The sequence below is a fragment of the Stenella coeruleoalba genome (assembly GCF_951394435.1).
Source record: "Stenella coeruleoalba genome assembly, chromosome: 13".
Classification (NCBI taxonomy): Eukaryota; Metazoa; Chordata; class Mammalia; order Artiodactyla; family Delphinidae; genus Stenella; species Stenella coeruleoalba.
In genome coordinates this window covers 61,296,968-61,322,512 of record NC_137159.1, presented here as the reverse complement: position 1 = coordinate 61,322,512, position 25,545 = coordinate 61,296,968, and the positions used below count along the sequence as shown (strand labels likewise).

The 25,545-nt window shown below is 44.0% G+C and overlaps 1 protein-coding gene across 6 annotated transcripts in view; it reads left to right on the top strand.

Moving 5' to 3' along the window:
- The window catches only part of CRIM1 (cysteine rich transmembrane BMP regulator 1), a 208,055-nt gene that overhangs the window by 176,482 nt on the left and 6,028 nt on the right, over positions 1 to 25,545 (top strand). For 5 of the 6 annotated variants that reach the window (XM_079940082.1, XM_079940085.1, XM_079940084.1 and 2 more), the window contains 2 exons: positions 16,823 to 17,017; positions 23,921 to 24,043. In XM_079940082.1, the coding sequence (XP_079796208.1) occupies positions 16,823 to 17,017; positions 23,921 to 24,043 (318 nt within the window). The remainder of the gene's footprint in view (positions 1 to 16,822; positions 17,018 to 23,920; positions 24,044 to 25,545) is intronic. The other variant, XM_079940083.1, reaches the window with a different exon arrangement.

Here is a 25,545-nt window from a genome sequence, read left to right as displayed (position 1 = left end):
CTCAGAGAGCTGACCAGCAGTCATCTGGAAAGTGGCATAGCCCTTGGTGAGACCTGAATGAAAGGTGTAACCAGGCCACTATTTCAGACAGGGTGTTGGTGGATGGAGGGGGAAATGTCCAGCCAGGACCACTGTATTTAAATACCAAAACTTCAGTCCTAAAGGAAACAGTTTATAAATCAACCAGGGGCACTTGGATCACAGTTGGAAACTAGGGCCCAGGAGGCCTGAGAATTCTATTACCTTCAGAGGAAAAACCCAGCAGTGAATTTCTTGTGTGTTGAAAACCCTCAAATTTAATTTTTTTTAGATAAAAAAAGTTCCTGTTGTGTTTTGCTACTTAATTGGTAAATATGTGATTAGTAAATTACTCAGCTAGTAAATTTGTTTCCATGTGATAACAGTAAATCACTTCTCTTTCTCACAAAACCAATTTAACAAAACCAAACTTATGGAAAGAAACCTGCATATCATAGTATTCTGTGTTGTCTCTTTTTTTTTTCTTTTGCCTGCATATTTTCCTATTCCAATTCCTGCATTATTTAGACCAGCAGTCCCCAACCTTTTGGCCACCAGGAACGGTTTCGTGGAAGACAGTTTTTCCACGGAGGGTGGTAGCGTTGTTTCAGGCTGGTAGCGTGAGCGACAGGAGCGGCAGATGAAGTTTCACTCACTCACCGGCCTCTCACCTCCTGCTGTGCGGCCTGGTTCCTAACAGGCCTCAGACTGGTAGTGGTCGCAGCCCAGGGGCTGGGAACCCCGATTCAGACCATACATTCATCTTGTAGTGTGGGGAAGAAAATACCAATTTGCCCCCAATTTGTGATTTTGATTTCAAGCTAGACTTTAAGTACTTTCACTAAATTGTGGTTCATATGAGCTCATAATGATAAGAGTGGAAATTTGATTTCTGTTACATCTCCCTCCACAACTACTACCCCCTCCTCTTGACACAGGGATAACTATACTGTATAAACCTATGACGTATCTTCTGGGGAACATACTGGGGCGTCTTAACATCTGATGCGTGATGCTGTGTGCTGTGTCCTTGCGTTCATCTTAGTGCTTCATACATGTTTTCTTACTGAAATAGTCATTAGGAGCCTCTACATGCATCATACTTCTCTGCAGGTAGCAAGGACCAGGTATGTCCAAGCGTATGAAGTCAAGTTCAGTTCATGACTGTGATATGGGGATTTTATGACCCTCCAGTTTGCTCCCTTGCCCTCTCCAGGCTTATTCTCTTGTCAGCTTCCCGTCAGTGTGGTCCCTCTGTAAGGGCACCAAGCCCGGGCAGCACTAGTACACCTGCAGGCAGTTACTGGCGATGCCCCAGTGGCAAAGCCTGCATCCCCATCCAGATCACCTAGCAAAGGAAGAAGGTAGGAAGGCCGTCATTCTGCATGTCATAAAGCCCCCGGTTGCTTCTCAGCAGGCATCGAGGACCAGTGCTTTCATTGCCTCCTGTTTTAGGCTTTCTCAGTTTGAACCCAGCTCCTTATTAACCCAGATAATCTGTTCCCGGGGTCACATGTGCCTCCTCCAGGCCTACAGTGCTGACCTCACCATGGCTGCAGGTCTCCTCCCTGGGGGAATGTTCTCCCTAATCAGTCAAATATGGATCTCTAAAAACCTCAAATCTGCCTTTAATCTGGCTTCTTCTTTAGTGCTAAAACCCCTGAAGAAAAGTGTGCTTGCTTTCGCCTTGTGAAGTAGCCTTTTTTCTTACCACAAGAGAATTGAAAAGGGTGATCCTACTAAAAGTAGTGTAATTACGAATGTTTGTGTTCCTTTCAGCTAAATTATCAAGTCACTAAAGTGCAATGATAACGCTTCTCTTCTGGTGTGTGAAAGCCTCATATTATGTGCGCTAATTTAATAGAATGTGTAATACAGACATAATTAATAGGATTGATGATTAATTTTGAAAAGTGAACAGCTTTGTCTAATTACTTATAATACCCATCATTAGGGAATTCATCCTTGTCCTAGAAGGAAACTAAGTAGTAATTACCCAATCATTTCAATGGAACATCTTCTGATTCCCTAATTTTTTTATATTCCAGCTTCCTACACAAATACACACAAACTTAGATTTTATTTTCATAGGCTTTTTGACTGTAATGATGGCTTAAAGAAAGGGGAACGAGAATCAAGAGATGACTTGAATGTAGATGGGGGCGGGGGCGGGGGCGGGGGGAGGATAAAAGGCCTGGTGGGAATTCTAATGTGTGATGGCAGATTTGATATGTGGTTCCTTGTAAACAACAGATGCCTTCCCCATGACAGACTTCACCATGCAAGATAGCCTTGATAGCCTTATCACTGACTACATGCTCCATGCCTTTCTAACCTTTCTGGAGCAAAAAATTATTTCGGTGCTTCAGTGAGATCTTTATTCCATCACTCCTAAAGGGCAGCAAACAATTAAGCCCAAAACCCTTACATCGGCACTTCCTGTGCCTGAGGGGATGCTTGTCCTGACACATCACCCTTGCTCTGATGTTTGTGTGGGTGATGCTTCTGCGAAGGGCCAGACTCTAGCAACTTCCGTCTAGCAAGGTCATCCCCGCAGATCTGCACCATGGCCAGGGGTGCAGTCATTCCTGAATGTTATGTTCATAACTATTATATTTATATTATATAATATAAAATTTATATCATTTCTTACAAAAATATTATAAAGAAAGGCACTACCTTGATCATAAAGATCTTTCGTAATTTAATGTATGAGGTGTTCAAGCTCCTATTGCTGCTACATCATACCTGTTGACTTTGGAATTGTAGATGCTCAGTGTTCCGCCGATGAAGAGTTGCATAAGCAACTCTTGTGTTGGCCAAGTCATAAGTATGACTCAGTGCATAGAATGTTGTTTTGAAACTTACCATTTGGCAAGCATTTTTACTTATTTGTAACCATGTGTTATTTTAGAAAATATTTGAGGTCATATATTTAGAGATATTTATGTATCAGATATTTTTTGGCTGGAAATCCCTGAGTCAGTGCATCTTTCTCATTTAAGTTTTTGTTGAAGGTTAGTTATCTTGGGGTGATAGTTGTTTGTGTGTTATGTGTGTGTGTATGTATATATACACACGCATATTTATTTCATAATTTGATGTGAACAAAGTTATGATACTCTGATTACATGTCTTCAAGTCATCTAGTATCTTTTAAGTGTCTTTAAGTATCTCATATCTTTAAGGATCTCTGAAAACAAGTTCTATTATAGATGGTACATGAAAAAATGATTTTCTTGTAGGTTGTACATCTGTCTGATTAGAGGTTAGCTATTTTTTAATATTTTTATATGTCTTTTATTAATATTTGAGTTAGAGCTTTCAGGTGGAGTCCAGCTGGCATGGCACTCAGTCATGATGGTGTAATTCTATTTCCTCTCCATAGTGATCTTTAACTAGCAAATGGTTAATAATGTTTCTTCTTGGTAGGGACAATACCTACGCTTTATATCAAGTCAGTCTATCATACCGCATTCATTTTTTGCTTAGATTTATGTTTATTTGCTTAGGTATCTTTAAAATTTTTATTGGAATATAGTTGATATACAATGTTGTGTTAGTTTCTGCTGTATAGCACAGTGAATCAGTTATACATATACATATACATATATCCACTGTGTTTTAGACTCTTTTCCTCTATAGGTCATTACAGAGTTTTTTTTGTTTTGTTGTTTTAAATATTTAATTATTTATTTATTTTGGCTGTGCTGGGTCTAGGTTGTGGCATGCAGACTCTTAGTTGCGGCATGTGGGCCTGTTAGTTGTGACGTGTGGACTTCTTAGTTGTGGCGTGTGGACTCTTAGTTGCGGCATGCATGTGGGATCTAGTTCCCTGACCAGGGATGGAACCCAGGCCTCCTGCATTGGGAGCTCGAAGTCTGACCCACTGGACCACCAGGGAAGTCCTGTAGGTATCTTTTCTTAGAGATAAATACAAATAGTATCTCTTTGGAACATCTATTGATTATTGTGTATTTAACTCAGCCCAGGAATCAAACAGTAAATATTTAGTTCAGCATCTCTAAGATACACAACCCACAGAACTAAATGTTGTCCATTTTTAAGCCATAATGTTATGATACTGGCATCATCATTGGAACACTTTTCACAGCTCTTTCTCCAGTGTGTTTTCTTAAAATTAAAAGCTTCTGTGTATTGGAAATAGAATGTACTTTGACCCCATTTCTGGCACGTTCTAGCTGTAGGTCTCAGTGGTAGGACGTAACTGTAGCTCAGTTTCCTCATCTATAAGATGGGAATAATAATATCATCCTGTGCTTCACTAAAGTGCTATGAAAATTAAGCGACGTAATATACATATATGAAAGCACTTGGTAAACAGTGAGCAGGATATGACTATATATTGGCTCAGAGTTACAGCTCTCCTAACACAGGGTGCACCTGACATGGGTAACAGGCGTCACGTGGACTCTGGTATCTCACTTTAAATATGGCATCCGCCCTTCTGCAAGAGAAAGGCTTGGATATTGCATCCCAACGATAAGTTTTTGAAGGACGAGAATATCTGAGAAAACACTTTGGTGTGGTGTACCTCATCCTGCGCACTCTTTGCTTAAATAAATAGCGCGTGACAACTTCAGTCACCTTACTGTGACCCTGGTGGAAGCAGCATGCTATCTAAGGGGTTGTAGTGCAGCTGGGTTGTGGCAGTGCCTGGCCCCAGACCTCAGCACTTCACTGTCCTCCCATACCTCTGGATGTCTCGCGGGAGAGAGAATGGAGCTCTTTTATTTTTCTGTTTGCGTTGAGAGGCTAGTCCCATTTGAGGAGTCCAAGGACTCATTGTGCAGGATCCGCTATGATTCCTGGAAACAGAGGTTGTGGCATTTATAATCAGGGAGTGTTCTTGTCAGAAGGAGCCCCGGGGTGCTTCTTGCACATTCTTCAGAGCTCTCAGCTCCCGGGGCCCCTGCTCCACAGCCCCGGTGGTCACAGTTAGTGCCGAGTGATTTTAAACAAAAGGGAAGGGAAGCAGGATGCTTTTCTGTGTAATGTTTAGAAAGTGTAAGACTGACGGCATTCTGGTTGTCAGGCACTGTACTAACTTTGGAACTGGTCTAGAGTCCCAACAAAAATAAACAGGGTTTGATTTCAGTTTGTTTATTAGGTCCTGCCCTCCACCCTAGGAAACATCTCATCTTGCTTATCCCCTAAGCAGCTTTCTCTTCTCACTTCAGTATCCTTTCCAGGCCCTCGGCTGTGTAAACAGAAATTCAAGTTGTTCTAGTTAACTTGGGGGAAACCTCTGAGTGGCATTTCTTTATCTGGGCTCTGGCCCCATGTTCTTGTTTTAAAGACGTCTGCTGCACAGAAGGGAGGCTGGCACTGGTGTTTCCAGAGATTATTAGCAGGTGCCTTTTGCCTCTTATTTCTGCCCAGGAGGCCAGCCCTGACTGTGTACCCTCTAATGAGGGAGGAACGACCCTCTATAGCAGGATTACATTTCAGCGACAAAATGCAATCAGACCTGAAGTCAGTCCGCAGACCCGCCCGGAGGCTGCTGGTGGAGCGTTCCTGACAGCTCTTGGGCTGTGATGGATGAACCACCTCCTGTAGGTGCAGAAACTCCTCTAGTGCAGAAATTGGCCACGCTGAGCTTCTACCTCAAAGTTTTCTTAGCCTATGTAAGAGTCAGTCTTTATACTCTTTATCAAGTTGGAAATGGAATGTTTCCTTGAACTTCTATCCATGAAGTGCTTAATCAGTCCATAACAGATGCTTAATACAAAGATTAATAAGTTCTATTACTGAGAAAGTCTGTCCTCTTTGCATGAAGTAGGAATCAGCCAGAAATTACTATGTTTATCAGTTTGGTGAGATTTCTCTTGGTGGAACTCAGGGAAGTTTATAATTTCTCTATTAGCTTGGAACCCTGTGTCATCACCTGTTCTTTCCAGTATGTTGAAGAAACCTAAAAGGCTCTTTTCGCCTTTATAAAGAGACCTGGACTCCTGTCCCAGAAATAGAATAAAATAAAGCAAAAATGGGACTTTCAAGAAAAGTCTTAAAACTGTGGTCAGATCTGCCTTTACAGCAGTTGAGACATTGTAGAGTTTGGGGTTTCTGAGCACAAGCCACCCGTTCTCCTTGCTTGGCCCTGCCATAAACCTTTTTCTGCTAAAAAAAAAAAAAAAAAAGACAAGACATTATATGGAAGTAGGAGTCAGCCTACATGGCAACATTTGTCTCAGTTTTTTCTTTTTATATAAGTGAATTAAGAGCAGATGTTTTATTTATTAGAAGCTAAAAGTTGTAAGATACAGTATGCAATTTTTGAGGTTAATCAATAAAGGTTTTTTTTTGCATTTTTAGGCAAAAAACTCTAAACATTTGCTGATAAAATTACTGTGTATTAGATCTCTCCCTCACTGAAATTGCCTAGGCCGTCTGTTTTTCAGTCAGACTTCAGTTGAGTTCCGCTTTTATATTCCTTTCCAGTCTGTGGAGGTCCAGCGAGCCAGCATTTTCAAAATCAGTCGTCCTCTTCTACGTCTGCAAATCTCTGTCCACTTCTTAGTGACCTGCTTGTTTATTTGCTCAGGTTCCTTCTTCATTCTGATTTCTGTTTGTCTCCACTTTATGTAAAAAAAGTAAAAGCTGGTTTCTCAAACAGGAGGCACCCACGTTCCATTGATCCTCCACATGGAGTTTGTGCCCTGAATGTGCCCAACTTGGGATATAAAAATACAGAGGATATCACAAGGCCAGGGATCCCAGTGTCTTGTCAGCTAAGAGAAAATAAAGTATAAGGTAATAGTAGCATCTCGTTCCTTTGTGGGAGTTAGAGAGTATTTGTAATGCATTGTTACAGTCATAAGCCAAAATTTTAAAAAGCACTTCCTCTCTACTTACCCAAGTCAGCCGTGTCAGTGGAAACACTTGGCTGCCTCTTTCACTCTCTCTTCTAAGTCTTGTGTTACCAGTAGCGTACCTGGTACCTTTCTCCACCTGCCTAAATGACTGCATGAAAGTTTTCTTTAAAATCCCTCGAACCTCAAACTTAAACTGATTTGAAGTATAATCTTACTAGCAGGGCCTGCAGTTTGCACAGTTTTTTTCAAATCATTTGGCACATCTGTTTTGAACTGAAATCACACAGAGCTGAGGAGATCCTCTGGATCCAAGAGCATCTCCCCGAGGGCAGAGACCCCCACCTGCCTTGTGCACCACTGCACCCCCAGCGTTTAGAATCTCTACAGTGATGTGCAGAGAGGACGAGCACCCACTGCACAACTGCGCTGGATTGTTTTGCGGTGGGACTTCCTCTGAGAGTAAGAGCTGCATTTACTTCCTTGGCCACGAGCAGCCCAGAGTAAGTTACTTTTCAGGTCTCTAAATAGTACATTGGAGATTTGGAAGAACTGATGCAATTTGTAAAGCTGCCGAACTTCCTCCCCAGAAGCTACTCCCACACCAAGACTCTGACTTCATGGCCATCACAACCAGAGTTAGAACCTGAACTATCTATGCAGGAACATTGTCTCCTGGTAGAAATGGAAAAGTCCAACTGTAATGTAGATTCTAGCGGATTTTAGGTTTTAAAACCTTTCACAGAGCAAAGGGGGTGGGGAATCTGGAAATGCTTTCATTTCATCATGGTCAGATTCAGAGCAAGGCCTGAGCTACTACATCAGTGACTCATGAAATAATGGGATTTTTATAGAGGAAGAAAACGACATGATTCTATTATCCGGGTTTTACTGTTAATTAGCTTTATGGTGTAATTAGTAAAATAGCTCAAGAGTAAAAGCAAAGTCCAACTTCTAACAGCCTGGTAAGCCTCTTCTTATCTTAAAAAGAAGTAAGATAGTGAGGTTCAGACAGGTGGAGAGGTCAGCTCGAAAGGAGTTAACATTTCAAGGCCTTGCCACTTCTTCCTCAGCCCTTTCAGATAACCAGAATTGAGGAAAAGGGAAAACCATGCTGAGTTTTCCAAACTCTTTCTGAAAGAGATCGCATATTTTTATTGTAGTCAAACATGATGCAAGATAATATTGCTTCTTTTTGAATCCATAAATATAAGACACATGTCTGAGCGCTGCATGAGTTAAATGGCTGGCCTGCCTGAGGAGCTATGGGCATGAGTGCTCCAGGCTCCTGACACAGGATGCTGAGAATGACGCAGCAGTAAACCTCCATCCTTTAGCAGGGAGGGACTTTGTTTCTGATAGAGGCCGAAAGTCATTTCAAGCCGATCTGATGGATAAGATAGAGGCCAGAGCTGAGGAAACCAAATACCAAAGCTGATCTAAACCAAGGAGTGGCCATAAAATAGTGACCGTCTTCCTTGCCTGTTTCAAAAGGATGTCATTGCAAAAGGAAAATTCCAAAGCCGTATGAAGCAGGGGCAATATCGCCGGAGTACGTTTATAGCCCTCAACAATGACTACGTAGAAAGGGATCACGTGTGTTTGGGTATGTAACTCCTGAGGTGTTTGTTTTAAAAAACAAACCTTATTATATTAGTGTCATACCTCATGTTTTCCTTGGAACGTTCTCGAATCCTCTTCCTTGAGAAGAGTGAGAGGAGTGTTAAATAGAGATCTGCCTGAGAAGAACCACAAGTCCTCAATAACCACTATATCTCCATTCCTTGATAGGACTGTGCAGATGTCTGATGCAGTCGGTTGAAGGGTAATCTGCCTTTGAAGGCAAAGACCTTGAGCCCCAACAAATGTAAGGGGTAGGAAGTCTAAGCGCCCATATTCTCCAGAGTCAGTGAGTCGTAACCACTTTTGTTTGTGCGGCCCAGATCCTTGCCCAGGAACATGGAGCTCTCTGAGGTTATCCCACTGGGGACGAGGCAGGCAGACAGTGTGCGGGGACTGTGGAGGTGTGTGTGGTTTCCATCCTGGCCCTGCCACTTCCTAGCCATGCGTTTTGGGCAAGTTACTTATTCTCCCTGTGCCTTGGTTTTCTGTGGAATTCAAATAACACCCTGTTCCATTGGCCTATGAAGAGCATGTGGAATTGACTTGTGAAAAATGCTTGGGTAGGGTGGTCCAGTGGTTAAGACTCTGCTCTCACTGCCGAGGGTCCGAATTCAATCCCTGGTCGGGGAACTAGGATCCCATAAGCCATGTGGCACAGCCAAAAAAAGAAAAAAAAAAAATGCTTGGTTAGCACCATGCCCAGTACATAGTAGGCAGTCAGTAAGTGGAAGTTATGATTATCATTAGGTATTGAAGAATAAACCTAATGTCACTGTCAGCATAAGCAACCGGTTGGAGTGATGAATACCACAGTCAGAATGAAATGGACAGCACACTCAATAACCAAATATAAACTGTTTAGGTTACTTTTAGTTGGACAGTTCCCACATCTCTATTTATGCATCCCTCTTCAGCCTTAAAGCTTAAAATGCTTTTATATGGACTTCCAATTAGACTATGCTGTTTTCCCCCCAAAACTACAATGACTTCATTAGTTTATTATTTAGAACCGCAAATTGGGTAGATTAGCCACCATGTCTCCCTGTAAACCAAGTCATTTCTAAAATTTTCTGACAGAGCTTTCTCAGATTCACCCAAATGGGAGGAAGTGGTCCATCCAGGAAAAGAAATAAGCATGTAAGAAATAGGGGCACCGGCGTTTGCAGCAACATGGATGCAACTAGAGATTATCATACTAAGTGAAGTCAGACAGAGAAACATAAATACCATATGATCTCACTTATATGTGGAATCTAAAATATGGCACAAATGAACCTATCTACAAAACAGCAACAGACTCACAGACATAGAGATCAGACTTGTGGTTGCCAAGGGGGGCAGGGGGGAGGGAGAGGGATGGACTGGGAGTTTGGGGTTGGTAGATGCAAACTATCATATTTAGAATGGATAAACAACAAGGTCCTAATGTATAGCACAGGGAACTATGTTCAGTATCCTGTGATACACCATAGCAGAAAAGAATATTAAAAAAGGATGTATAGGGCTTCCCTGGTGGCGCAGTGGTTAAGAATCCGCCTGCTAATGCAGCGGACATGGGTTCGAGCCCTAGTCCGGGAAGATCCCACATGCCGCGGAGCAACTAAGCCCGTGTGCCACAACTATTGAGCCTGTGCTCTAGAGCCCACGAGCCACAACTACTGAGCCTGCATGCCACAACTACTGGAGCCCACGCGCCTAGAGCCCATGCTCCGCAACGAGAAGCCGCTGCAGTAAGCCCGTGCACCACAGCGAAGGCCCAACACAGCCAAAAATAAATAAATAAAATAAATTTTTTTTAAAAAAGGATGTATATATATGTATAACTGAGTCGCTTTGCTGTACAGCAGAGATTGACACAACATTGTAAATCAATTATACTTCAATTAAAAAAAAAGAAATAGGGGCACCGGGATCCATCAGTCAACTGAAATTCACAACATACTTTTCAGGCCTCTGTTTAGACCACTGGCTTTCCAGATAAAATTTGGTCAAAAGAAAAGATGTTTCTATAAAGCCTCATTAACTAGAATCTAAGTAATAAAATCTAATCTAGTCTAATCTGGGCCACATAGCAGCCACCTCAGAAAAAATTAGTCAAGGCTTTTACAAAAAGGAGTCCTCATTTATTTCACATGAAAATTCCACAGAGTGGTGACCAACCCATGTCTTAAATGTGGCTTTGTTTTAAAGCATGTTTGAAGAAACAAACTTTACTGTTACGAAATATATTGATATTGCGACTCAGACTGATCAGATGTGGAGATATCACGAAAACTGTTGCCGACTCTGAAATGGGGCTTGTCATGGATTGAAGTCCACATCCTCAAGCCAGCTAGCCCTGACGTAAAACGTCCAGTGCTAACCGTGGCTCAACCCTGGTCACACACTGGATCCAGCTTGGCCTCCACCTGAAGAAGCTGGATAGCCAAACAGTTGTCCGCTGTTCCAGAGAGGCCCAGGCACAGTTGAGGCCACATGAAGAGGGCTCTGTGTATTCCTGGGAGGGTAAGAAAGGGAGCTGTTAGGTAGAGCTCAAGGCCAAGAATGTGGGCTTTGCAGTCAGATGGAGCCAGGAGGAGATGCCGGCTCCACCGCCTGCTGGCTTGGTTACATCAGGTTCCTTCCCCTCGCTGAACCTGAGTTTCCCCAAGAGTAGGACGGACAGCCCTACCTCAGAGAGTTGCCATGAGGCTGAACCATGTGATGCTCTTGAGCACAGCGCCTGGGTACCATGGATGCTCAGCAGATGCTAGTTCTCTTCTTCAGTGCTTGGCCCTAGATCCTTCTTTCAGAACCATCCCTCTTGCCTCTACCACCTGCGTCCTCTGACCTCCAGTCTGTAAGGAGATCAGCTGTGAGAGTGCTGAACATGCAGATCTTAGATCTTGCTGTGGTCCAGCTGAGCTCTGCACACGAGATGGCTCTCAAGGAGCCATCTCCTTGAGATACCTCATTCCTATAACCAGGTCCCTTTACAAGGTCTTTTTGGGGCCACTGGTCCCTTTTGCACTGTCTGCCACCGCCAGCAAGAGACTCATTCTTTCGGTCCCTGCTTTCAACCAGCGATTGATTGGCATCTGCCTCTGTGCTCTACCCACCCCTCCCCCACCCCCAGTTGTTTAAACCTGAAAAGATAGCTTCCTGATCTCAAGTCAGAGTTAATTCCGTTGAAAATGAAGTGAAGTTGAAGGTGAGATGTTTCCATGGTAATCTGATGAGGAGAGCTTGAATGGAATAGAGCTAACTTGGTAGAAGCACCTGGAAGTTGGGTCCATGGTGGTCAGCCCCTCCCTGGAGGGGAAGGGCTTTGTTATGGCCCCTGAATCTCCTGGGGCCCCACTGGTCAGACCAGCTCCACTGCTGTGTGCAGAGTCTGTTGCAGCATCTCTGTGAGGCTCCCATTGAATGGGTTTCACCGTTTGTCATATTGCTGCACTCGATTGAACTCTTAATCTTCATTGAATTCAGAAAAAGACTTATTTTTGTAACAAAATCAAATGAGAAACTTCAATTTCATCTAATATGTCATCGAAGTTCTTGGTTCAACCTACTGCCTGCTAGACATCCAGAGTAGTTACTATCCCTCTTTTATCATTTTATAAATACTCTTTGGGACAGTGATCTCATACAGTTACTGGATGAGTAGTTGCATAGACACTCCGTTATGCTGTAGCTCAGCATTTGCTCTCTGGCATGTCTTCTGTGGTTTTAATTTTCTTGCAGACCATTGAAATTATTCAGAGTGGGTCAGTAGCGTTCAGAAAGCACCACACCACATGACCAGGTTCTTTAGAACCAGGTTCAGACTAAGCTTTTCTTTTCATTGTGTCTGGGGGTGGGGGGTGGGAGGGGAGCTTGATAATGCATGCACATACCTGTTTGAAATCATTTAATATTGTTGCCTTATCAAGAGTAACTCATATTCATTGCAAAAGAAAAGTTAAAGAGAAAAATTCACCCTTGATTCTAACAGTTACTGTTAACAGTTTCGTTTCTTTCCAGACAGTTTAAAATTTTCCTCTTTACGTGGTTGAACTTATACTATACATGATGCATTTTAACAGCTGCACAATATTCTCTCCTATGATTGTATCGAGTCATTAAAATATCCCATATTGTTGGACAGTTTTTTCCCCCAATTTCTTGCTATTATAAATAATATTGTGATGAACATCTACATAAACAACTTATTTTAGGCCTTTTCTGATTATTTCCTTGGGATAGCTGACTAGAAATAGAATTATTGGATGAAAGAAGTATAATGTTTTTAAGGATACATGAGGGATACTGCCAGTTTTGCCTGTTACCCCACATTCTCACCACTGGTGACTAAAACGTGTTCCCTTTTACCTTGTTGAGCCCCAAATTAGTTCTATCCTAGAGGCAGCTTCATGGTCATGTTCACACAGAAAGGCTAAGAGTTTGAAGGTCAACTGCTGCAGCTCTGATTGACCCACTGGAATATCTGGTCTGATAAGGCTTGACCAGGTCCTTGACAAGCTCACCAGCTGTTTCTTTGTTAAAGCAGGAAAGTGACTCATATATTGGAATTACCTCTGCATCACCTCCCATTGCAAGAAACAGGGTTGTCCTTCACACCTCTGCCCCCTCACTGTCCATATCCTGACCGCTCTTTCTCAGTAATAGCTCTCAAACCTAGCCTTGCCTTTCCACCTCCATCACCTCTGCGTTAATCCAGGCCTGTAACACATCCCGGTGAACAGCGTCCCCATCTTCCTAACCCTGTTTAGTCTTCCACATTGTCATATTCCAGAGTTCTCTTCTTGAAGACAAAGCTGATTAGGCCCGTCCCCTCCACTGCAGGAAGTCTCTAAATCTGTCATTGTTCTTCAAGGCCCTTTACGATCTGATCCCAACTTCATCTCCAGCCATCCTGCATGTGGCCCTCACACCTTTCACTGTCGTTCCAACATGGCAAACTGTTGGATGTACCACCGTCTACTTGGAGTGTCCTTCCTTCCAGCTTCTTTGTCTTCTATTCATCCCTCGAAGTAAAACTAAAGCATCAAATCCTGGGTGAAGCCTCTCCCAGTTCCCCCAGCAGACAGTTGCTTCACCCTCCATGTTGTGTTGTCCAACTCCGCGTTGAATTCACAGCACTGTGGCTGCTGCGTGGTACCTGGTGAGGAGTCCTGGTCGCCAGCCTGTCTCCACCACTTCTGCTCAGTCCTCTGGGTCAGGGTCCTGGTCTTGCCTTTTTTCCCATTGATGATAAAAGTTTGTAGAATAAGTGAATGAATGTCTTTATAATGTTTAACACATAATTACTATTTTTAATATCTTAATTTTATAGATTTAACTTCACAAATATTAGCATTGATCTAATATCTTAAGATGTAATAAGTGCTTTTGCCTAGATCTTAAGAAAATACAGACCAGTGCTTGGCCTTGACTTGAATTTCTTTTATTACGAAGTCCTCATCCTTTTTTTTTTTTTTACTTTATTTTATTTTTGTGGTTTGGGGGAAATATGACAAATATACCCTCTTTCCTAGCAAAGGAAATTTTTATTTCCTTTTTTTAAATAAATTTATTTATTTTTGGCTGTGTTGGGTATTCGTTGCTGCACGCGAGCTTTCTCTAGTTGCGGTGAGAGGGGGCTACGCTTCGTTGCGGTGTGTGGGCTTCTTATTGCAGTGGCTTCTCTTTGTTGTGGAGCACAGGCTCTAGGCACGCGGGCTTCAGTAGTTGCAGCACACGGGCTCAGCAGTTGTGGCTCATGGGCTCTAGAGCACAGGCTCAGTAGTTGTGGCGCACGGGCTTAGTTGCATATGGGATCTTCCCGGACCAGGGCTCGAACCCGTGTCCCCTGCATTTGCAGGTGGATTCTTAGCCACTGCACCACCAGGGAAGCCCCCTCATCCTTTCTGTGCCTCTTTCTCATTCCCTTCCTCCTCTTCTCTAAGAAGAGAACTGGCAAAATGCCTGTGGGAGGAAAAGCACAGGAGAAGGTGATGGACAAGATAGGGTAGGGAGTGTAACCTTCTCTTCTCCCAGGTCCTTGCACAGTAATACGTTACTCAAAGTTTATGCCGTGACATTGGTCCATCGTGTGAGCTGTTACAAGGTTTATGTGAAATATAATCAGTAGTATTGCCTTATGAAGAAATGCTTCCTTTCATAAAGAATTCTCTGCATAATAGACTCTAGATTTGATGGCAAATCTAATGTCCTCAATGACATGTTGGCTCAAGGTCAGTATATTACTTGAATTAAGTTCATTAAATGATTCTACTCATCCATTTGACATGTACACTTTGGGTTATCTTAATGAAGTCACCTCCTCTAAGGATTTCAGATTAGCAAAAACTTCTACCATGAGTTTGGTGTGAAAGCCTCCAAGTGAGTTTTTAAGGTTAACAGTCAGTGCACCAGAACCCTTTCTGTGGAACACTCACAAATACAGTGAAGTACATTGTTAAATAGATACTGAAAAAGAATTTCTGCTTACACCTAGAACTTTCTGTGATTGCTTACTATCCCTTGCTGAACATCAAGCAACAGTAATGAGAGAAATAATGAAAATGCATTGGGAAACAGAGATTACGCATTTTAACACTAGACATAGAGTCCTTTCCATACTTACTTATAACACTCCACAATGGACCAAGACGTACCTTTGGAAACACAAAATCCTATAGTCATAGGACATTATTAGTGCCATTTAGTCAGGGGCATATGCTTGAGTAATTGGTAAGAAGAGAATGTGGATTCCAAAGACAGATATTTCTGCCTGTGACCATCCTCTGGAAAAGCTCAGCAGGAAGCTTCATGCTGGGTCTTTACAGAGTGGTTCCAGCTGCCCGGGAGCGCTTGGCTACAGAGGCTGGGGTCCTGACGCCCTGCATATAGATGTTCCTCATTGCCCCTCAGGCATTGTGGGTTCTGTCCTTTGTTCCTGGGCAGTGAATACTGCCCCTCTCAGAGCTTCCAAGGTGCCTTCCAGGGAGAAGACACCACTTCTTTCCTAAGGAACTTTCCTTCCAGATGCCTTTATAGTTTTTCATTTACTAGTGACCAGTGGTGAATGGAGCTGCCCATAGAATCTGAGCATAAAATTTCCCCAGCTTTGTAGGAGTCATCCAGTTATCGGCCTGGCCAGTGACGGGGAGGGGCTGCCCCACCCCCATCCTGTGTTTCTCCATTGATTGGCCCCATCGCTGCTTTGCTGGGCATTGGGCCTCACTCTGAGCTGTAGAGGGAATGTGACCACTAGTAAGTTCAGAGAAACCAGGAGAAGGTGTTGAATCAAAGAGAAAGGAACTTTCAAGGAAAAGGTTGGGGGAGGGCAGATGTGAGGATGGTAGGAGAGAACGGAGAAAAAAGATAAGCAGAATGTGTTAAGCTGTAAATTCTTATACATAAAAAATAGCTCTTAAAAATATATTGTTCTCGGGCTTTCCTGGTAGTGCAGTGGTTGAGAGTCCGCCTGCCGATGCAGGGGACACGGGTTCGTGCCCCGGTCCGGGAAGATCCCACATGCCACGGAGCGGCTGGGCCCGTGAGCCATGGCCGCTGAGCCTGCGCGTCCGGAGCCTGTGCTCTGCAACGGGAGAGGCCACAACAGTGAGAGGCCCGTGCACCGCAAAAAAAATAAAAAATAAAAAAATATATATATATAGTTCTCAAAAAGCATAGTTTGCTGGGGGAAAAAAATGGATTGAAATGAAGTGAGGTTGTTTTTGAAGTAGGAATGTCCTCGTTACTGAGAGGGAGGTCCATCTAGCATCCCTGAAAAATGAAGGAAATGGTTATCTCAATGCTGATTCCCGTCTGGGAGAGCACAGGAGGCTGCCAGTTCCCTGCGACAGACCATTGTCATTCCTTATCATTCCCCTACATCATTTACACAGAGATTAACTGGAGATGGAAATTTCTTCAGTTGTTTCTATAAGTATACTCAGCTGGACTTTTTCTCTCTTTCCATGGAACAGAACCTCTGATCCTGTCTCCCTACCTATTTGTATTTCAGTTTTAGTTTCTTCGTGTGGTATGTTCAACAGCCATGCGATGATTAAGTTTATATATTTTGCAATGACAGTCTAATGACTCTTGGCCAACGGGTATTGTTCCCAGCTGGTTGTTACAGTTACTGTCAGCCTCAGTGGCCCTTGATCAGGTTCAGGCCACAAGATGAGAGTTCAGAGGCTTCCGCTGAGCAGAGGAAAACAACAGTAGGGACTGGGGAGGTGGAAGTTTTACCCAATTCTGGGAATCCTAGAGCATGTTGCGATTGTGTAGAGCTTTTCCCCTTCATGTCTCAAGTATGATGAGAAATTGTGTTTGTCACATGGAGCGACTCCACCATGTGCCGTTCTTTTCACTAGAGGACACAATCCCAAAGAAGGTGGTATGCCACTTCAGCGGGAAGGCCTACGCTGATGAGGAGCGCTGGGACATTGACAGCTGCACACACTGCTACTGCCTGCAGGGCCAGACCCTCTGCTCGACCGTCAGCTGCCCCCCGTTGCCCTGCGTCGAGCCCATCAACGTGGAAGGGAGCTGCTGCCCAATGTGCCCAGGTATCTAAGCCGCTGCCCTGCCACTTTTCAAACTGGGATGTTGATTCAAAAGGAAGCTAGAACAGACTCAGAACCTCCCCCACCCATCCCTTAGCTCCTGTGGCCCAAACAGACCTGGCGGGTAACTAGAGAGCCTGTGACCATCTAGGTGAGTGCGTGATTTTGGTTCCATGCCAGTATTGCTCTCTTCTGACTCGCATTCTCTAAACGTTAAGTGGCAGGCCTTATGGGTGTAACAGACCTGTGAATGACACCTGCCGTATCCGAGTAGCACAGTTTTAGTGTAGTGTTGGACGAGCCTAGCGGAAAAGGTCCATCATCGGACACAGTAGGGAATGATGTTCTAAGGTGAATATCTATCAGAACCAGAATGGAAGAGCTGCATTTAAACAATACGATGCTGGTCCAATCTTTCTTCGGTTCATCAGTTCCAGTAGTACCCAGGCCACCCCGTGCAGCCTTCTCCCAAGCCCTGCTGTGAACTTTCCGTCTCTTCCCACCTAGACCGGAACCACGGAGCACGCCCCCAGCTGGCTGTTGCAGAATCACATGCCTACGTCTGTCCCCACATTCCACCCTTCATGTCAACTTAGTAATCCGCCTCCCAATTTCAAACCGAAGTCCCCCACAGCCGCCCAGATCCTCCCCCAGGCCTTCTCCTGGTTTCCATGTCTGTGTCTCCTGCCAAAACAGCTCCTTTGTTTTCTGCCCCTCGTTGCCAGCAATGCAGGACCTGAGCCCTCAGCAGGACAGCCTCTGGGCAGTGTTCCAGATCTAAAGCCCTGAACACACAGACTTCACAGGCACTCCAGACCACACAGACCAAAGGGAGGGCTCACTCTAGGAGCCCCTCCACGTTCACCTCGATTCTGTGTTTTCTTGCGGCATTGTATTAGAGGCTTGCTCCGTGCAGCACAGTGGGCTAGGAGTCAGGGCAACTTAGAAGGGCATCTACACCGTGCACTTGTAAGATGGGATAGCCAGTTAAACCCGAAGAGTTTCACTGAGCTCTGCATACATTTGCCTTTTGTTTAGCTGTTGTGCAAACTAGCCCTAATGGGCACTTCTAAAAATGTCCATTTATCCCCTAAAAAGGATGGGATATTCTGCCAGGTCAGGAGGCTGAGTCCTTTTCAGATCTCTTATTGGGTGCTTTTCATAGTTTAGTCTCCTTGGCCTTGTTTAAGGTGTAAATTGAGAGTCACAAGTTCACTTCTGTGATGTCGTATCCCTCGTTGTCCACATAGGGAAAAAACAAAATCCTTAAGTGTTTTGCACGAGAAGAATGAGGAAAAACATGTATTTCTCATTGGAGTTGCTTTATCTATTACATTTCACCTGTTTCACAAGTTTCATACCAGTTTTCCTAGTAATATGCTTTGAGCAGTTCAAATGGTGAAACTTGATCTTATTTATTCAACCAAGATTCATTTCGTGCCTACCCTGTGCAAGCACTGCTCGAGACCCTGGGGAGACAAGGGTGAATCCAACAAGTCCCCGTCCACACAGCTGATGGTTTCATAGGGAGAGACAGGCAGCACATAAGTAAACAGTAAATAGCGCACAAGATGAGGATAAGAGTCACAGAGAAAACACATAGCGAGGCCGGGGTGGGGGAGGAGGGGCTAGGTAGAACAGGAGACAGGATGTTCTGATGATCCGAGAATGCCTCACTGATCAGATGACATTTATAAAGGGACCCAGAAGAGTGGCAGGAATCATGGGGTAGAGGCAGAATCTCTGTGGTACAGGCAGGACAAAAGCCCAGGGGGTGGGAACATGCCATGAACGTTTAAAGAGAAGCAGGGAGGTTGTGTGGATGTGACCCCATGAGCAGGGAGGGTAACTAGAGGAAAGCAGAGAACTAGCTGTGTGCCAAAACACGAGATCTCATGAGCGATTTTAGAATTTTATTGGGCAACATAGAAACTCTGGAGGGTTGTGAGCAGAGGAGTGATGGGACGTGACTTGCAGGAGTGGAAGCAGAGAGGCCAGTGGTGCAGGTGAGAGATGAGTGTGGCCTGTACCGGGGCAGTAGCTGTGGAGGTAGGAGAAATGGTTGGGTTCTGATTCTAGTGAAAGGGTAGAATCCATAGCATTTGAACATGATGTGAGGAGTGAGAGGAAGAGAGATGCCAAGGACGACTGTAATGTTTTTGACTAAAATATGGAGTTGCAGCTCTGGTGTAAAATCAGTTTGGTTTGGGGAGTTTTTAGTTTGAAATCTCCATTGGACATCTAAGTGGAGATAATGAATAGACAGTGAATCTGTCTGATCTGGAGTTCAGGAGAGAAATGGGAGATGGGTCTATAAACTTGAACATTGTCAGCCACAGGTGGTTTTTAAGCCTTGAGACCGGACGAGGTCACTCAAGGAGTGAGTGGATATAGAGAGGAAAAGGGAGCCTGGGACTGAGCCCAGGAACCCTCCAACTTTGGGATCTGGGCAGGTGGGGAGGGACTGGCAGAGGAGACAGAGAATGAGCCCCTGCCACACGGGAAGAAATGGAGAGAGCTATGGCCTGGGAGCCACATGGAGAGAGGGTAGGAGGAGTGCTGTTGGGTCACATCAGGTGAGAAGCAGGGACTGACTGCTGTGCATTTAGCGTTTTCCTAGTCGTCGTGACGAGAGCCATTTCCATACAGTGGTGGCAGCAAAATCTACTTAGAGTGGTTTCTAGAGAGAAGGGGAGGGGGTGAATTGGAGACAACCATTACACAGCCCAGCTGCAGACCACGAGTGCTAAGTTCACAGATAGAATTTTCCTGTGGAGTAGAGGCGGGTCTTGGAGGCTTTCCCTGAAGGATTGAGCTAGACCTTGAAAGACAGGTGGGTTCTCTTAATTGGAGTGAAAGGGTAATCTGACCAAAGACCCTGAGACAGAAAGGTCAAGGCCAAATGCCCCTGGAATAGGGAGTTCTGGGAGCGGGAAATAAAGACAGAGAAGATGACTTTGGTCCAGATTTTTAGGGCCTTAATTGTCAATTGGAGAGGTAGATTTTGTCCTTTGTCCTTCGTGGCTCATTTTTTTTTTTTTTTTTTTTTTTTGCGGTACGCGGGCCTCTCACTGTTGTGGCCTCTCCAGTTGTGGAGCACAGGCTCTGGACGTGCAGGCTCAGCGGCCATGGCTCACGGGCCCAGCCGCTCCACAGCATGTGGGATCTTCCCGCACCGGGGCACGAACCCATGTCCCCTGCATCAGCAGGCGGACTCTCAACCACTGCGCCACCAGGGAAGCCCCGTGGCTCATTTTTGAGCAGATGAAACACAAGATCATGGAGGTGCTTTGGGGAGCCACACAGTGATCTGTAGGAGGACTGAAGCAGGGGGAGACCAGAAGCCAGGACAGCTGTGACTTGCACTGTAGACGTCCCAGATGTGTGATGATTAGGACCCAAATTCAGGTGATGGCGGCAGGAATACAGGGAAAGATCCGCTCTCCTCGGTTGCGAGTTTAATAGAGGAAAGAGTGCAGGTTTCACTAACATCCTGCTCATAACTAGAGATTTCTCCAGTGACTTCTCAGTCAGCATTTACTGTTGGATTGGAATTGAATTTCTGTTAAGTCCCCCTTCTGCTTCTGATGTATTATTCATGAATCATTTCTCCATCTTATCTCAGCAAATTTTGCAGTCAGGTGAGCTCTGCCACCTTACATTTGATTAAGTGTGGCCCGCCTGGAAGCCTGGATTCCTGTCCCATTTTTCTCCTGGGCCCTCTGAAGTTTCACGTTGCCAATTCTCACCTGGAAAGCTCAAGCTACTTGGCTTTGTCCCCTACGCACATCAGCTAACGTTCTGAACAGCCTCACCCTTACAAAGCACTTTCCCCCTCTGCCATCTTTGGATACGAGTACCAGACCTGTGAACTGATTTGCTGGTTAGTACTTGTCCCATTTGATAGAAAACAGGGTGAGAAAAGCTAAGTGAATTATCCAAAGCCATGCAGCTAGTTAGCAGAAGACCCAGGAGTCCCCAGTCCTAAGGTGACTTACAGTTCCATCTCCCAGAAAATAGTGTCCTCCCCTTGTAAGCCCCAAGCACCCTGCCCCATATCCAGAAAAGGACATTTTTAAGGAGGGTGGCTCTTACAATGGGCCAGGTGCCTCTGACTGTAAAGTACATCCCCAGTAGGTTGTCTTAGGTTCCTCTGAAGTTCAGATCAAATCTGACCCCAGTTGTAATTCTTTAATTCTGACCATGTGCCCGTGATCTGTGCCACCTGGCCAGGTAAAGATTTGTGTCACTCCCCTGGCCCTGTCATCCACAGTGCCAGCAGCTTTATAAAGGACTCTTGTAGTAAATGCCGGAAGGGTTCTATTTTAGAGTTGGGGTTGAATGCAGTCTTTGGCCATGGCAGGCCTGGGCCTAGGCATGGAAACACAGCAGCACCCACACTTCTTTTTGTTTCTTCAAGCAGTTTTTCTGCTGAAAGTTTTATCCTTTTTGACAAAACTGCTCAGAGGTGGCTTCCCTGTTAAGTTCACATCAAAGGGAAATGACCCTCTCCCCTTAGACTTGAGGGCTCTGAACTGGAGCTCTGAGTATTTTATGATAAAGAAGGAGGCGTGGGTAGATTTTAATCAGAGCGGAACTGAGTTTAGTGGAGCAAACTGGTCCAGAGGACAGGCCATGAGCTGCCAGACGGTGAGAAGTAACTCATCATGAGGGGCCCGTGAGGGCAGGACTGGTCTTGCTCACAACTGTATCCCCCCAGCTTAGGCCAGTGCCTGCCACATAGGAAATACTTGGAAAATATTTGCTGAACAATGGTGATTAGCAATCACTAAGTAAGACATCCTCCCGCATCCTAGGTAGATGCTTCCAACTTTCCCCTCTGTTGCCAAGGAGGGCCTTTCTAAGCACCTGTGGGAAAAGAACTCACACTGTCAAGTCTGTGTTGTTTGTAGAGTTTCACTGAAATCTACCTGTAGGCAGGTATGAGGCACAAGAATTTCAACACTGCTTGCCTGCTGCTGTCACTCAGGAAAGACCCTGAGCTGAACTGAATTGACCCCAGCCCTGGGAGTCTCCGCAGAGGAGGTCTTTGCTGCTTAGCTGCTGACATTCACAGGTTTTTGGCATGGATCTCGTTAACCTTTTCTCCCGAGGCCTCAGAAGGCAGTGGTAGGTCAGCCCCTGTTGGGATAGGAAAGCTCCAGGCTGTGCGCTGGACCAGACAGGGCAGGGGCTCAGGGTGCCACGGCACTGAAACATGTCATGTAAATGTCAAGGGGGTTTTCTTCCCGAATTCCTCCAGGAAATTCGTATCACATATCGAGATGTCTCAGTGGGCGAGCTGAACACCATCCCTACACACACACACACACACACCCCAGACCCACCCAGCCCAGACTTATTGAATCAGGACCTGTGAGCGTCAGCATATTTTATAAGCTCCTCAGGTGATTCAGATGATAGAAAAGTTTGGAATCACTAGTTTATACTCAGACCCCTGCTTCTGTGGATGAAAATGTTTTCAATAACTTCTCTTTTTAATTCTAGAGTTTTTAGAGACCTGTTGAACCTTTCAAAACTCTTAAGAGTGTCTACTTCTTGCCGTGTTTGAGGTCTTAGAATTTAAGTAAGAAAAGCAAGAGCCAAAGTGACTTTATTCTTGGGGGCAATAGGAAGACCTGGGCTTTGGAATCACAGAACTGGATTGGAAGCCCAGCTCTGCTGGTTCCTGGGTGCATAATCTTGGGCAATTTCTTAACGTCTTAGCATTTATTTCCCTGGCAGATGCTCGGTTAGCTCACAGTGGAAGATTAGCACGTACTCTATTCTCTATCACTCTTCCCTTCTCTCAGATTTATCCTTTTTAAAGTTCACTTCTTGAAAGGCTGGTAACTTTGGGATAGAACGTGATCACTGTGAGCAGAGAGGATTTTCTTTTAACTTATATAACGTATTTCATGTATTTTATTTTGGACTAAATTAGGCTGAATATTAGTGAGTATTTCGTATTACCAGTGTTGGGTAACCCTATTATAAAAATCAGTTAATAATATGGCAGGCCCTGGCCAAGAAGTACATGATTGAGGCTGACTTCTATTGTTATATTTTGAAAACAGAGATTCTTAAGAATTATTTCTTTTAAAAGTTGGCTAATTATTGTTAGCCAGATGAAGTAGGGATATACAAATATTTATGTAGGAACCACGGAAAGCTTTGGATTTTCTCACTGGTCCCTTTAGAACTTGGCTTCAAAAAAAAGAAAAATCCTGATATTGGAGATTAATGAATATCATTCTTCTCGGTTTTGTTTCGTTGTAGTATCTTGTTGAGCAAAGTGTCTATATGATCGAGTTAGATAATATTAATATGTTTGCTCAAGATCAGTTTCCAGTCTACATGGTTCCAGGAATAACACAGTAGATATTTAAGACTTAAATTGGGCAGCACCTCGTGAGGTCTGCCAACATCCATTCCCATTGAGGGGAAGGGAGTGGAGGGGAAATGAATAAAGAATGGAAGATGCTGTAACTTTTTCACTTCCTGTGACATATTTCATATAAATGATTCAACACTCATTTATTAAAGAGCAAGTTATTAAAGTATAATTTATTAGATGGAAAGTAAAAGAAATCCTTTCATTTCAGCCAGTGACCATCAGCTTGCACGAATCTGTAGAGCCAACAGCGTTTGTCATGAAAAAGCAGAGCTTCTGACCCAGGTGGAGGAGTAATCTTCTCCCGTCTTTTTAAATCGTTATAGGACATGTTTCCCACCCCTACAAAGCTAGGAACTGTAGCATTAATGATGTCAAGGTGGAAACTGGATCTTTCCTGTCCCAGGACACGTTGTGTTGTATTGCATGCACCGTCCATTTGGATTGAGGAGACAAGTCAACAGTAAGGAGCCCCTCCGTCATCTCTTATGAAAAATGTCCCCTTCTTTTAGAAATGTATGTCCCAGAACCAACTAATATACCCATTGAGAAGACAAATCATCGTGGAGAGACTGACCTGGAGGTTCCCCTGTGGCCCACACCTAGTGAAAATGACATTATCCACATCCCCAGAGGTAAGTGCCGAAGTCAGCTGAGATCTGTCTAGTCTTGTGTATGGTTTACTTTTTTTTTTTTTTTTCTAATTTTCAAAACTTCTTTTGGGTAACCTTTTAAAATACGTGCCCAGGTAAGTTCAACTAACCACTCCAAGAAAGACCTGCTTGGCTGTAACATATTTAACAACCCAGGATGATGAAATAAGTCTGCAGGTAACTGGGTAAAATGCCTTTTTTCTGGTCCCACATGCTCAGAGGCTTAATGACGATGGAGAGAAATATGTCCCTGGTCATAAGAGCTTGGTATCTGGAATTTCTAAGCCATCTCTCAAATGCAGGTGTGAGAATAAACTTTGTAAGCAGAGTAATAATAAATTACTCACTTGTTCCTGTGGATTCTGTATTAAGCATTTATGCATTAGGTTACCCTCTTCTTCCAGGTAGTTTTCACTCCATGAGGAGTTCAGTTTATTACTGTGTTGATTTTTCCACTCATCAGGCTTATTAGTCCACGTGTTGTTGTTTTTTTCCCCTTGCTCTGTCCTTTTAGTCGTGTGTAATAGAGATGTTATTCTGCCTCTCAGCTGCTAAGTGGTAAAGCAAGGCCAAGTTCCTGTCAATCTTGCCTTCTCTCTAAAAGTAGTCCTCTTGATCAAAAGAGTATAAGCTTGCTCTTAGTCATGACTCAGTACTGCCTCCTGTCTACTCCAAGGACATTTTCAAAATCACTGTTAGACCGTTTTTATATTTCTTTTGGAAGAAGCAGTATTCATTGCTTGAGAGATTAATGGTCTGTTACTCTAGATACTGTAAGTGTTATGCTTGGATCAAGCCAGATGACCAGAGCACCAGATTCCTGGACCCAAGTTTTGGCTCCTTATATAACTGCTGACTGAATGGTGCTTCAGCATTATGTTTACAGTCATTCAGTCAACAAATATTAGTGCCTGCTCTTTGCCACATACTCATCTGGATGCTGAGCTTTAGTCATAAGCATAGCCATATTTATTATGTTACGTTGAGGACTCTGTATGACATAATATTTCTGTTATAAAGACCCTGAGGAGGAATTTCTTCATATATCAGTAGCAAGAAAATTTATGATTCTCCTAAGCAACTGATTTGTTTTAATCTTAAAGACATTGTGAATCTTATTGATGATGCTTATTTCCATTTTTGCTTTGGCTGCTAGGAAGCTTAAAGCTAATTTTATGGCCTGCTTTTTGCATCAAAACAATTTAAGGACTAAATTTTGTAACAGACCTCAACTGAAGCTTCCTTTTCCTTTCCCCAAGATTTTCCTTAATTTACGTTTTAATCTTCTTATATGACATATATTCCTAAAAACACTTCCAATATCATTTGGAATGTGGGAAGGTGAAAATTCATTCTTTTATTCATTGTGTTTTTAAAACCTGAATTCATCAATAAAATGTTACTTTTTGGGCTTCCCTGGTGGCGCAGTGGTTGAGAGTCCGCCTGCCGATGCAGGGGACACGGGATTGTGCCCTGGTCCGGGA